We start from the raw sequence: 15,521 nt of genomic DNA, 5'->3' as shown, positions 1-15,521 counted from the left end.
TACAAATGAATCAGTGTTTATAGAAACTGGTTTTAAAATATTTGAAATATACTTTGATCATTTATAAGCTGGGGAGCCAACAGTAGAAACAATTAGTCTCCAGATTAAATTGGGTTTGTGAACTTTCAGGAGAGCATAAGCTTTTGCTATAACACTAATGTGAGTTTTTAAATGGTATGCACATTGGTCGTTAATTAATCTTTTATTTTCCCATCTAGTAGCTATGTCATTACATTTATTTTCAATAGTTGGAACCATACTAGTTTTAATATGCTTGTACAAAATATCATTCTTAAGGATGTTTTCAACTGTAATGTTATAATCATCTCTATTGCTGAAACTGTTAAGTTACTTTTATCAGCCTTCACAAAAATTAAATCTTTATGATTTTTTTGAAAATATTCAACTAATTGAACAGATTTTTCTAAATTTTTAAATTTATTATTATTACTGTGATTTGAAACTATTTGAGTAACAGTTTTTCAAATATTAAATTTTAAATCTTCTTCTTTAATATTTTTGATAGAATTTTCAATATTAGCAACTAAACTATTGATAGGAATTCTATTAACATTCAAAGGAACTCCAAAATTGTTTCCTAATGCTAAAACTTCAGCAACATCATCAGGGATTTCAACTGTTTCGAAAGGAGTTTTTTCCATTAAATAAATATCTGAGTTTCGAAGAACATGTTTTATTGACTCATACTTATTTTTTCGATTTACGATTGGACCGTAAGACATAAATAATTTGAAATCTACGATTTGAAAATGGGGGCATATTTATCTCAGGCCTCATAGTCCCTATGGGATAAAATATAGGGACCAAAGGGTACTTTGTGTCACGCCCATAGGGTGCTTTTTTCGCGCTGACAGGGTAACAAATTCAGGTTAAATTTCGAAGAACTCGGAACAATTCAATTTACATTCAAAAAGATTCAAATGGATTGGGAACAATGTTGAAAAATAAAAAAAATTCCGTTGATTTCCGTAAAACTGGATTAAATTTAGAGGAGAAGAGAATTTCGAAGAGAAAAATTCAATGAAATTGTTGTAAATTCAAGGTGGATTTCAGGCATTTAATTGAGATTAATATCAAATTTAAAGTCCTATTTAACGTCTAATAATCAAGTTAATGTGAAGAATTCCTGAAAATAAAACGAAGAATCTAACGACCAAATTTGGACAAATACCAGAAAATGTTCCCATTGCAATCTGAAAAAGACCAAAAATTTCATCACCCTAAAAAATAAAAGAAAACATTTTTCCCTCCTTCTAACCAGAAATAAAAAAGAACCTGTTTTTTTTTTAATTTTATTTTTATTTTTATAATATTTATCATATAATGTTGGAAAAAAGACGAAAGAAATAAAAAAGAGAAGGAACGGGATTCGGTTGGTTGCCTTCTCATTTTTCTTTCCTCTTTTTTATTTCTTGCCAGAAGGAGGGAAAATTTTGTTCTTTTATTTTTAGGAGGAAGAAGTTTTTTGTCTTTTTCAGATTGCAATGGGAACATTTTGTGGTGTTTGTCCAAATTTGGTCGTTAGATTCTTGGTTTTATTTTGAGGAATTCTTCACATTAATTCAAGGTGAATTAAAAAAAATCAAATGAATTCTAAACAATTTGAAAAAACTTGATTGAATTTAGTAACTTTGAAATAAGCTTAGAAAAATTCAAGGGAAGCCAAATAATGTAATTAAATGCCTAAGAATTCAAAGTGAGATTAATTGACTTCAGGATCAATTACAGGCCTCACAGTCCCTATGTGATAAAATATAGATTCCACAGGTTACCTTTTCTCAAGCTCATAGGGTAGTGTTTTCGCACTCAAATGTTAACAAATTTAGGATAAATTCCGAAGATTTCAAAACAATTGAATGTACATTCAAAAGACTTCAAATTGACGTGACTAAATTTAAAAAATAAAAAAAATAAACTATTGTTTTCCATGAAATTGGAGGAATTTAAGGGATGCGAGAAGAATTCGATGACATTCACGAAAATTTAAGATAAATGGAAAAAGATCAAATGAATTGAAAAAAATTGCAATAAATTTCAATGAATTGGATTTTTTTAAATCCATTTCTTTCAGTAACATTTGAGTCTATTTAGAAGAGTTTAAGGGAAACGAGAAAAATTCGATGAAATTCACAAAAAATCAAGCTGCATTTAAAAACGCAAGTAAATGAATTGAAAACATTTTAAAAATACCAAAAAAAAAAAAACCATTGTCTGGAGTAGATTTAGGTAAATTTAGAAGAATTAAAGTGAATTCAATAAACTTCCAAAGAATTTAAAAAAATTCAGGGTAAATTAAAAAAAAGTATGACTAATGACTATCAAACAATTCAAAGAATTTAAGTGAATTAAAAAAATTGTCTTAAAAAATCGAGAAAATCTATTTATTTCAGTAAAATTTGAGTGAATTTACAATAATTTAAGGGAAATGAGAAGAATTCGCTCGTAGCGCCTCTTGCAGAAAAATGCGAAACCGAGAACTTTTTCAAAATTCTCTGGTTTTTCCTTGACTAATTTTTCATTTCAAATCATTAATATTAAAACTCCCGCATTTTAATCTTGTAATCCTTTTAACATACAATATTTTATAAACGGGATAAAACTGTATTTCATATAAAAATTTAAAACTTTCAAATTTATTAAATTATTTCAAACAAAAAATGTCTTTTTTACTATGAAAGATGGCTTTTTAACAAAATACTGGAATTTTTAACATAATAGTTGAATATTCCACCTAAAAAAATACATTTCTACAAAAAAGTGTCATAGTTTATATTTCGATTAAAAAAGATGAAATTTATAAAAAAAGGAGAAATTTTAAAACCGAAAAACGAATTTTCAACCAATAAAGATTTTTCAATCAAGAAAAAAAGTTTATTTAAATTATTCAACCTTCAAGCAAAAAGACGAATTTTCTCTACAAAAATTTAATTTTCAAACAAAAAATATGACTTTTCAGCGAAAAATTAATTTTCCACGAAACTGATACATTTTCACCCAAGAAAAATGAAATTTCAAAATAAAAAATCATTTTTTTAAAACCAAAAATGGCGAATTTTCAACTAAAAAATATCAATCTTAAAAAACGAAAAAGTTACAATTTCTGTTAAAAAATTAATTGCAAAAAAATGTATTTTCCACTAAACAGTTAAATTTTCAATCAGACATAAGCCTTCAAACAAACAAATACATTTTTAACATTGCAGTTTACCTTTTTACCCAAGAAGTTAAATTTTCAATTAAACAAGATTAATTTTCAACCAAATAATTAAACTTTTAAACAAAGATATGAATATTGAACTTAAAATATCAATATTTAACAAAAAAGTGGTTTTTTAATAAAGTGATAGAAGAATTTCATTTTTTGTTAAATGAAAATTTAACTTTTTTGGTTAAATAACATTCTTCTTTGCTTGAGCATATAGCAAAGAAGAATGATTGAATTTTAAATCCAAAAAGACGAATCTTTATAAAAAGGATTACTTTTTAAAACAGGCGGGATTTTAATTAAATAAAAACAAATTTTCAAAAATAGTTAAATTTTCATCTAGAAAATTTTTCCATATTTTTTGAGTACCCAAATATTATATTAAAACAGTAAAATTTTAAAGCAAAAATTATGACTTAACAAAATTGTTGAATTTTCATCCAAGAAAGGTGTAATTTCTGCTAAAGCAGGTGAATTTTTTAATCAAAAAGATTAACTTTAGAAAAAGAGTTGAATTTTCAACGGAAAAGTTACATTTTTATTTAAGAAAGATAAAATTTCTCCTAAGACAGATGAATTAAACAACGAAAACCTTAAACAAAATAATTAAATTTCTATCCAAAGAAGATTCCAGTTCACAGTCTAACACCAACATAATAATTGTAAGTAATTTGCATTCAAAATGGATATCTTTTTACCTTTTCCTATTTTTAAAATTTTAATCTTAAATTATTCAGATTCGAGATTCTTCAATCAAAAATAAGATTGCTTAATTTTAAACGCTTTGAATTAGAAGTGATACAATTACAACTCCTTTCTAAAAAAATGATCCATTAAAAAAAAATGTTAACCTGAAATTTTTCAATTTAGAACGTTCTTAATAACAAATAATACAGTTTTAATTCCTTTGAATTTTAAATCATTAATTTTCAAAATTTTATTTGAAAATATTGCCTTTTTGACATTTTGAACTTGTCCTATTTTCGAAATGTTCTTATTATCTTAAATCATTGAAATTCGAGATTCTGATATTTAACATAAAATTGTTTCATTCTAAAAGCTTTAAATTAGAAATGATAAAATTTCAAATCTTTTCTGATAAAATTGTCCAATATTTAAAATCCAATCTAAAAATGTACGATTTAGAACGCTTTCAATTAGAAACAATATCATTTAGAAAACCATTGAGAGATTTAAAATCTCTTAAAATCTTTGAAATCTTATAAAATTACTGTAAACTCTTTTAAAATATCCATATCTTTCTAAATTATAGAAAATTCTGAATCCTAAAATATTTCAAACATTTTGAAATCCCTTCAAATTATTTAAATTAATGAAAAAATCCTTGGAATTTTTAGAAATGACCAAACATATAAAATTAAAAGATCTTGAAAACGTAGAGGATTTAAAAATACACTAAAGTCTTAAAAAATCCTTCACATTTATTGAAATCTAATAAAGATTTCTCGAAATCTTTAAAAATACCCAGGAATATTTCAAAAGAATTTAAGTTAGTTTAGAAATAAGTATATACCTGAACCGAATAGTGATTAACCCATGAGTTAATTTATTAAAAGAAAACTGACTAATGTGAACTTTTCATTTTAAAAAAGTGACAAATAGTGAATGTTTGGCAGTTTTAATTATATTTTATAGTTACTTTTTACATAAATTCTATGATTTTTGATATTTTCTTCAAAATGCCTGACTCTTGGAAGCTTTGATCTTATTCCACATTTTTTTCAAAGTTCCATTATGGACCAAAACTTTTAAAATTACAAAAAAATTCACTGAATTAAGTACAATGGAGTGAATCTAGAGAGATTCAAGTAAATGAAAAAATACTCAAAAGAATTCAGGGTGAATTCCAAGAACAATTTCAAATCTTTGAAACCCTGCTCATTTCTAACACAAGAAGTGACTGATGATTAATTGAATTGGGCAGAATTGAGAGAATTTAGAATATTTTAAAGGATTTAGGATAAATTAATAAGAATTAAGGTCAATTTACAAAAAAAAATTGCAAAAAATATTTGAAAATCTTTTCAAATCTTTGAAACCCTACGAAATCACTCATGCCTGGTGAAAAATTCTTTGAAATCTATTAAAATATTAAAAAGCCTTGAAATTATTAAAACCTCTAGAAATCCCTTGAAATTGTTTAAATCTCTTGAAAATGCCTTAGAATCTTTTAAAATAGCCTAAAATATTTCAGTCTGAAAGTCTTCAAACTACTGAAATAAATAAAAAATTCTTGTAATCTTTTAAAATAATCAAGATTATTTTTAATCCTTTACACTCATCTGAAATTTTTAAAAGCTCTTAAAAACGCCAAGGAAGTAGAAAACAGTAAATTTATAGAAATTCGGGTGAATTAAAAAACCTTCAGGGAATTCTTAAAATTCAAGAGAATTCCAAAAAATTCAGGGGTAATTACAAATCTCTTCAAATATTTAAAAACCTGCAAAATACCTCACTTCTCAGGAATGAATTCTTTAAAATGCCTTAAAATAATTAAAATTAAAAGCTCCTGAAAATACTTTAGAAATTTTAAAAATACTCGAAAATCCTTAAAATCCCTTAAAGTTATTGAAATCTATTAAAAATGCCTCAGAACCTTTATAAATACCAAAGGAAGAACTTTTAAACAAGAAGATTAGCTTGCCAAGGTAATGATAATTTTCTAACTAACCAAAAAAAAAAAAACAACGATTTTTGACCAAATATGCGGATTTTCAACGAAATAGTTGAATTTTCAATTAAAAAAAGACAAATCTTTATCCAAATTGTTGAATTTTGAACAAGAAAATGTCAATTTCCTACCAAAAATAGACATTCAATTTTTCAGTTAGAGGAATTAATTTTCAGCCAAACTGATGAATTTTCAACTAAATGTATGAAAAAGATTTATTGCTTGACAATAAATATAACTTTTAAACCAAATAGTTGAGTTTTTATCCAAAAACGATACATTTTCAACCAAAAATAGAATGGCTAAATTTTATGTTAAAAATATTATTCTTATGTCCCAGAAGTTAGATCCGCAAACATATTTTTTCGAAAAAATGAAAGTTGTGCTCATTTGTGCCGCAAACGGCTTTTGGAAAAAGCAAAAATTACGAGGACAATTTTTGAAAAACTTTTTTTTTTTGCTAGATCCGCAACTTCTTACTAGAGCACAAAGAAAGGTTGTGTTAGGCGGCTAGAAGTATACACAAATTTGTGCACGAAAGAAAAATACCAAAAACCTAACCGTTAGAAAAAAAAACCAAAAATTTGTATTATTTTTAAACATTTGGGAAATTTAAAACTTGTGCTAAGTTGCGCTCGACAAATGCAGTCTTTGTTCCCTCCAAAGAAATTACACGAAATCAACAGTTCTCATATTAAAACTCAAAATGTAGAACTCAAAAAACATAAAAAATAAAAAAAAGTCAAATTTCGAAAAAATAAAAATCGTGCTCAATCAATGCAGTTATTCTTCATTTTAAAAAAAGTTATTTAACATCAATATTTTTCATATTAAAAATGAAAATGTGAAGTTCAAAAAACATAAAAGATGAAAAAATAGTAAAATTTCGAAAAAAAATAAAAATTGTGCTGATTTGTGTTTGGAAAAAGGAGTGTTTATTGAATTTATTAAAATTACGCGAGATCAAAAGTTCTCATATTAAAACTCAAAAAACATAGAAGATAAAAAAATAGTTAAATTTCGAAAAAATAAAAATTGAGCTGAATTTCGCTCGACTGTATTTGTCGAGCACAACTAAGCAAAAGTTTTAGTTTTTCAAAATTTTCAAAAATAATCAAATATTTGAGTTTTTTTTAAACGGTTAGATTTTTTGAATTTTAATTTCCTGAAAAAAAATTTTGTATACTTCGAGCCGCCTAGCACAACCTTTCTTTTTGCTCTAGCAACAAGTTGCGTATCTAGCAAAAAAAAAAATGTTTTTCAAAAATTGTGCCTGTAATTTTTGATTTTTCAAAAAACCGCTTACGGCAAAAATGAGAACGAGTCTGGCTCAATTTAATTTTCCCGAAAAAATAAGTTTGCGGATCTAACATCCGGGACATCTAATTCTTTGCAAAAAATGGGATTTTCAGCAAAATATTTTAACTTCTACTGGAATAGTTACATTTTTAGTTAAAAAATTGATTTTTAGCAAAATGGTTACATTTTCAATTAGAGATAAATTTTTTAATAAAATTATGAATATTCAACCAGAAAATTTAATTTTTAACAAAGGAGCATAACTTTTAACCAAATAGCTGAATTTTTAACTAAAGAAATTTCAATTCCCAACGAATAATATAACAAAATTTTCATTACAATTCAGCAATATTTCTTCTTTGAAATATTACTTCTAATCTAAAACCAGCTATATCTAAAGTTTGGAGGAGGGAACTTTCAAATTGTGACAGATTCTGATTTGGAACAGGAATTCTTTTAAATTCCTTTCTTCTCAATCCGAATTATAATTCTTTAAAAAAATATTCTTATAATGTAAAAAATGCCCTGTTCCAACAAAAAAGAAAAATTTTTTTATATGGAAACTTCCTGTCCAAAAATAAAAACGATAACTATTTTAGCGCTCAAAATATAACAAACAAATTCAGGATGAATGAAAAAGATAGATTCAGATAAATTTAAAAGAATTTGATTAATTCCCGTAAAATTGGAATGAATTTGGAGGAATTCTACAGAAACGAGAAGTATTCGATGAAATTCATAAAAATTCAAGGTGATTTAAGAAAATGCAAATGAATTCAAAACAAATAAAAAGTATCGTGAAACTTAATTGAATTGAAATCAAGAGTATTCCAAAGAATTTAAAAGAATTCAAGTTGTATCATCATCACTTGCATTAATTAATTAATTCATTAATTTGTTTGCATATTCTTTTATTATCAACCATTAAAATTATTCGAATTAAAATTAACTCTTAAAAAAATAATCATTTCCAATTTTTCTAGCAATCTTAAGAAAATGTTTTTATTCTTTTGAAGCATTTTACAATTCTTAAAAAGCTTATCACTTTTTTGTTGACAATCTGCAAAAATGTACATTTTTGTTTTTAATTAGACTTTCTTATTAGATCTACAAATAATAATGCTTCAATTGTTATTTATACTTCAAAAATCAACAAATTCACTTATAATTTAATCATTTTTTAAATAGAATAGTCAAATTTGGAACGTTTAAGGTTTAAAATCTCCTTGAAATTTTAACTATTCAAGGTTTTATGTTTCAAAAAAATTCATTTTAAAATTATTTACATTTCTTTACGATAAAATCTTTTGAACTGAACCAGTTTAACTTTTAACGTTAAGCTCTGGAACTTCTTAAATTTTAAACGGACTTAGAATAATCTTCAAAAATAAATTATTTTTCACCTTTTGATACTTCAAGTACAGTTTAGTTTTTCAAATAATTAATTAATTTATATTTAAAGTTGATCAAATAAAAAAGTTTTTTATTTTATGAAAAAAAAATGATAAGCAAGAATTCTTTTTTCGAAAAGTCTCTGAAATTAAAATGACACTTATTCTTATTTTAATTGTTCTCCTTTTAATAATAAATCTTCCTTAATTCGCAAAGTATGATTTATTAAATTTACCAGATAGAATATTAATATTCGATTTATAATTTTTAATTCATCGACTTTTCTTTGATAAAATTATTCTTTCTGATGACTATAATGAAATTATAATTGAAAATACAAAAAAATTAAAGTAACCATCGATGGGAGCTTATTTGTCGAATTAATTTAAATTTTTGAGATTTTTTGTCGATAATTTACCTTTTAACTGTGTCCGGGTCGGTGAAATGAGCCATCAAATCAGGATCTTGCAGCATTGCGATTGCAACAGCATCTTCGCTGAGTCCTGGAGACGAAGATATGATATTCTCTATAACTTCCGGGCGCTTACTTAACCGCTGGGGGATATTTTTTCAATTTAGTACAACTTCAAAAAAAGTAAAAAACTTAAATTTTTATCAAATACTTCAATACTTCAATTTTATCACTGATAAAATACAATTTTATCAAATAAAATTTTTCCTGAGACCCTAGAATTATGATTCATTGTTTATTCTTTGCTTATAAAACATTTAGAGAGTTGTCGAAAAAATTCAGATTCAAAATTTCCTGATTTTTTCCTAATTGTCTCTAGTGAATTTTTCATTTTATTTGACCATTAATATTCAGAAATCAGCATTTTAATTATGAAAGATTTTTAACATAAAATCTTTAAAAAAAATAATTTCAGAATAAACTTTTTAAATGTCACATTTATTTATTCATTTCAAGCAAAAAAGATGACTTTAAACAGTTTAATTTTCCACCTACTAAGATGAATTTTCAATAAAAAGGCGGGATTTTTCAAAAGAAAAGAAAAAACCAAAAAGTTAAACTTTTTGAAAGAAAATTTTTTTCCAACACAATAGTTAGATTTCCAACAAATGATTAAATTATAAACAAAATGGTTGAACCTTTAACCTTTCAAGATCGATTATTAAGAAAAAATGTAATAGTTGCTATTTCAATCCAAAAACATGAAATTTCTCCCAAAAGGGTTGAACTTGAATACCAAAAGGATGAATTTGTAAACAAGAAGATTAATTTAATAACAGAAAAGTCAAACTTTCAAAATAATAAATAAATTTTTAAACATATAGCTGAATTTTTAATTAAAACGAGGAATTTTCCAACCAAAAAGACGATTCTACAACAAACAAAGATTTTTCAGCCAAGAAAGAGAAAAAATTTTATCCAAATTTTTTGACTTTCAAGCCGAAGCAAAATTTCTATAAAACAGTTGAATTTCTCAACAAAAAATATTAATTTTCAAAAAAAAAAGTTAATTCTTAACCTAACAGTTGCACTTTTAATAAAAAAAGGACCTTTCAAACAGAAAACATTATTTTTGTATCAAACAAAAAGAATTGTCAAACCAAAAGGTAAAATTTTTACCAAAAATATAGACAAAAAATGAAATAATTTATATTTCAAAGAAAACAATAAATTTTCAACATAATAGTTGAATTTTCAAATTAAAAAAGTTGGATTTTAAACCTAGAAAAGTTGGATTCTTAAGGAAAGACAAGTAATAGTAGATGTTTCAAACAAAAATGTGAAATTACAACCAAAAGAGTTGAATTTTAAAACTAAAAGGACGAATTTTCAACCCAGAAGATTCATTTTTTACCAGAAAAGACTAATTTTGAAAAAACTATATATATTTTCAAACAAGCATTTTTTTAAACATTAAATTTCTATTAAAACAGATGACTTTTCTAAACAAACACGATTTCTCAAAGCAATAGTTAATTTTTTACCAAGAAAGGTTTCAATTGAATTTTTAACACCAAAATATAAATGTTTGATAAAAAGTTAATTTTCACCAAGCAGTTACATTTTAAACCCAAAAAGAGGAAATTTCAAACCAAGACGATTTTTTTTACCAAGCAAGACAAATTTTCAACTGAAAAAGATCGATTTTCGACCAAAAATGGAAAAGTTTAATTTTCAGTTGAAAAAAAATAGTTTGAAAACAAACACAAAACGAACGTTCAATAGAATAGTTCATGATTTCACCCGAGAGATTGAACTTCAAAAAAATTGTAACAAAGTAGTTCAACTTTCATTCAAGCAGTTTAATTTTTATTTTAAAAAAATCTTATACAAATAGTAGATATTTCCACCAAAAAAGATTTAAATTTTATATAATATAAAAAACGCTTTAATTCAACTAAAAAATATGAATTTTTAAACAAACAGTTACCATTTTATCAAAAAAAGATGAATTTTATACTAAAACAGATGAATGTTTTAACCAAAAAGTCGGATTTTCCACCTTGAAAGATTTGAGTTGAAATTTCAAAATATGAATTTTTTGAAATGAAGTTAATTTCCTACCAAAATAGTTGAATTTTCTACAAAATAGAATATATTTCAACCAGAAAAGAGTCAAATTCATCATAAAAAAATGTGCAGTCCAACCAAAAAGGATACATTTTCAACCAAGGAGTTCCTTTATTATCCAAGCAAGATGCAATTTTTACTAAAACTATGAATTTTCAAAAAAAGATGAATTTTCAAAAAATAGTTGAATTTTCCGCCATGAAAGATTTTAATTTAATTTTCAACACTAAAATATACATTTTCGATAAAAAGTTAATTTTCAACCAAGTAGTTGCATTTTAAATCCAAAAAAGAAAAATTTCAAACCAAGAAGATTTTTTTTACCAAACAAGACAAATTTTCAATTAAAATAGATCAATTTCCGACAAAAAATGGAAAAGTTTAATTTTCAGTTAATCAAATTAATTTTAAAACAAAAATCCAAGTAGTTTAATTTTTCGTTTAAAAAAATAATCTTCTACAAACAGTAGATATTTCCACCAAAAAAGATTAAAAATCTTATACAATATAAAAAACGGTTTAATTTGCCCAAAAAATACGAATTTTCAAACCAAAAGTTGTCTTTTTATTTTTAAAAAAGCTGAAATTTCTACTGAAACAGATTAATTTTAAACAAAAAAGATAAATTTTCCACCTTGAAAGCTTTCTATTGAATTTTCCACATCAAAATATGAATTTTCGACATGAAGTTAATTTTCCAAGAAATAGTACATATTTCAACCAACAAAGATTTGAATTTTATATAAAAAAATGTTCAATTTAAACAAAAAAGATGAATTTTCAACCAAGCAGTTGCTTTATTAAAAAAAAAAAGATGAAATTTTTACTAAAACAGATGAATTTTTAAACCAAAAAGATTAATTTTCAAAAAATAGCTGAATGTTCTACCATGAAAGATTTCAATTGAAATTTACAAATTTTCTATCAAACTAGTTGAATTTATACCCCAAAAAGACAAACTTTGAACAAAAAAAGTTGAATTTTCCACCAAATCATAAAATTTGTAACTAAAAATATAGGCAAATATAAATTAATGACAAGAATATGAAATCAGCGTTGCCGCAAAATTTCTTTTTTAAAATTCCCTATTTTTTAGCAAAAGAATTTTTCATTTTCTCTGCTCATTAATATCCAAAGTTCAGAATCTTACTCTTATACATTTTTTATTTAAATAGAATATTATATGAACAGAATTAAACAATTTCAAATTAAAATTAGAAAATCTGAAATTTACTATACTTGACAATTATAATTAGTACCATTTGTAAAAATTCACTGACTTCTGCAAAGATTTTGAAAAAAGTCTTTGCAATTTAGTACACTTATATTTGAATTAAAATTTATATTTATAATTTTATATGTTTAATTTGATTTTTTAACTCACATGTAAAGCACTGCGAAGAGCAGGATTCGCATTGAAAGATTGAAAAGCATTTGCAAGTTGTGTTACGCTGATGTCTGAAATAGATTTCGCAGGAACAGGTGTTTCTGGAGCATTTTTTTTCAAAATGTGAACCGTTGCTCCATTTTTTAAGCCACATGACTCGAGTGTGGCATCGTCCTCTAAAATGCAGCCACAGTAGATGAGTTCTAGACAAAAAATTATTATTTTTTTTTTTAATTTTACAAGCAAATAATTCAAAAAAAGCATTGTTATTTGACCACGAAATACTTGGCGATAAAAAAATAAGAATTTAACGAATTTTAAAAATCGTAATAATAAATATTTACATAAGAATCTGTTGGCTTTTTCCACATTTTTGAATTTTCAATTAACAAATATATATATTCTACCAAAATAGTTGAATTTTCAACCCATAAAGAATCTATTTCAAGAACCAATAACAAACAAAAAATTAATTTCAACAAAAAATATTACGGCCTATATTTAAATCAAAAAAACATTTTAATTTTTAAACGAAAAGAACTGAATTATAAGGGAAAAAATCTACAATAAAATAGTTGAATCTCCATGAAAAAAAGATTAATTTGCCACAAACTGTTTGCATTTCGAACCAAAAAAGATTATATTTTTACCAAAAGGGATTAATTCGGAAAAAAATAGACAAAAAACGACAATATTTTGGATAATTAATAAAAATTTGTATCTTAATTTCAGAATTAATATATATTTATGTACAATAATTAAAACATCAAACCATATAAAAAAAAATTGTTTTAAATTGCAAATTATTATTTAAACCTAATGTTTTTGTTTCAAATAAACGATTTCCGGTATAAAATGCCAACATAATATAAAATAATTTAAATTTTGAGATTCTTCAACCTTCTTTGAATTCTAATTTTTCGGTTTTTCAATTTTTTTTAAATAAGCCATTTCCTGCCCTTCTTGTTCAAAATATAACGATATATAATTATAATTATTGGCCTAAAATGCTAAAGTAACCTAAAATGATTAAAAAATTATAAGTTCCCGGTATGAATATAAAAAATGTCAAACTTTTCTTTTTTGAAATTAATTAAAATTAGATATCTTTCCCAATAATTAATAGTAATAAGAACAGAAAAGGTTCAAATTCAGAAAAGAATGAAGTAATTTACAAAAAAAAAAAGAACACAGAAATTATTCCAAATTGAAAAAATCTATTAACGTAATATTCTAAACGTGGATCAATTTATTTTTAAATAATATATTTGGAAATTCCTGGAATAAGAAACCTCATTACTTAGTAAAATAGAAGTTAATTCTCAAATATTTTCTATATCTTTGAAAATATTTCAAACCAGAGTTTAATCGATTTCATTTTATGCGATTACAATTATTTACTTATATTTTTCTCTTGTTCTAAAAATGTAGAATTTTGTAATTAACATAATTTTATATGTTACCCTAACATTTGGCTTTTCTACTGAGATCTAAAAAGCGACTTCTTAATTTAAAGTACTGCTTTTTTAATTTAGATATGCCGCATAATTTAAAAAATTGAATGGATTGAACAATTAATTTCATATTTTCAAAGATAAATCAAGTCAAGTAAAGCAATTTTTCGAAACTCTATGGGACTTATGTTATTTTTTTTATTATTAATAATACAAAAATAAATTATAATTGATAATTTAAAAAAATTCATGCCCCTATTTTGATATCATTTTTCAAAATGTATGACACTTTTCATCATTTTTTATTTGTCAATTCATTTATCAAATTGAAGATATAAAAGATCTTCGAGTAATGAAAAGCCAATCAGATTTACAACAACAATGATCGCGAGACTTTCGAGAAATATCGTTACACCACTTTTTTTAGAAAGAAAACAAAGGAACAATATAGTGTTGAAGATATTTTTGTGTGCATGATTAAAGAAAGGTTAATTTTTAAAAAGTCTACTTACCAAATTATAAAAATTTTCCTAACCTATAATTAATTATGAGAGATTACTAAGGAAAGCAAAGAATATTAACATTAATTTCTTACCGAACGAATCTTTAGGGAGGTTAGTTTTTCCTGCAGCCTCATTTCTTAGTTCTTCAACTTTATTTTTCAAGTTTATATCACTTAATTTATATGTCGACGGCGTTTGGGATGGTAAACGCACACTCAAAACTAATTCCGTAGTCATTTTAGAATCAAAAATTTATTCAGAATTGAGTTAATTTTACGAAGATACGAAGAATCTGTTTACATCAATGAGGTTGTAAACTAAACGCAAATGACAGTATGACACAGCAAACTGTCAGAGGCAATGAACAGCTGATTGCCGACGACTGACAGATTCTGGTAACTCTGCGTTTCTATTGGTTGCCCATTCTATATTGGATATTTCAGGTTGAGTGGGAGAAATCCAAGATGGCTGCACGCCGAGGGACAAACACGAATTCGAATTGCACGGGGCAAAATGTTATTCTTTTAATAACTTGGGAAAAAAATTTTTTCACAATAAGTGTATTTGGATATAATTAAAAAAACTTTTAAAAAAATTTATTCAATTAAATAATAAAATCCATACTTTCCTTACAGATTTTAATATTCAGTTAAACAGGTTTTGAAAAATACAGAATTTTGAACCTCGAAAGATTACATTGCTATCATAAAAAATTAATTTTTAATCCAAAAAGGACCAAGATTCAACAAAACAGTTACATTTTCATAAAAAAAGCCTCCATTAAAATAGTCGAATTTTCAAACTACATTCGTACAAGGTGCAACCCAAAGGTGGAAATTTTCAAACAAAAAATATTAACATTCCAACAAAAACAGTTGCAATTTCAAGCCAATAAGAAGAAATTTTGAGAACTTGAATTTTTGACTGAAAAAGACTGTCTAATCTTCAACCTGTTTAATTAAACCAAAAAAGATTATTTTAAACAACTAAATTTTCTAACAATTTGTCTAGGTAGTCGACTTTTCA

The 15,521-nt window shown here is 24.8% G+C and overlaps 1 protein-coding gene across 1 annotated transcript in view; it reads right to left on the bottom strand.

Annotated features, from left to right (window-relative positions):
* The window catches only part of LOC117174396 (ubiquitin-like protein 7), a 16,723-nt gene extending 1,864 nt beyond the window's left edge, over nt 1-14,859 (bottom strand). Inside the window, exons 1-3 of the mRNA XM_033363486.1 lie at nt 14,588-14,859; nt 12,536-12,741; nt 9,028-9,164 (exon numbers count right to left, since the gene is read on the bottom strand). Of these exons, the coding sequence (XP_033219377.1) occupies nt 9,028-9,164; nt 12,536-12,741; nt 14,588-14,732 (488 nt within the window). The 5' untranslated portion in view covers nt 14,733-14,859. The remainder of the gene's footprint in view (nt 1-9,027; nt 9,165-12,535; nt 12,742-14,587) is intronic.
* Between the last annotated feature and the right edge of the window lie 662 nt (nt 14,860-15,521).

This window comes from Belonocnema kinseyi, chromosome 6 (assembly GCF_010883055.1).
Source record: "Belonocnema kinseyi isolate 2016_QV_RU_SX_M_011 chromosome 6, B_treatae_v1, whole genome shotgun sequence".
In the NCBI taxonomy this organism is placed as follows: domain Eukaryota; kingdom Metazoa; phylum Arthropoda; class Insecta; order Hymenoptera; family Cynipidae; genus Belonocnema; species Belonocnema kinseyi.
The sequence above is the reverse complement of the archived record's forward strand: the minus strand, read 5'-3'. Positions and strand labels throughout refer to the sequence as shown.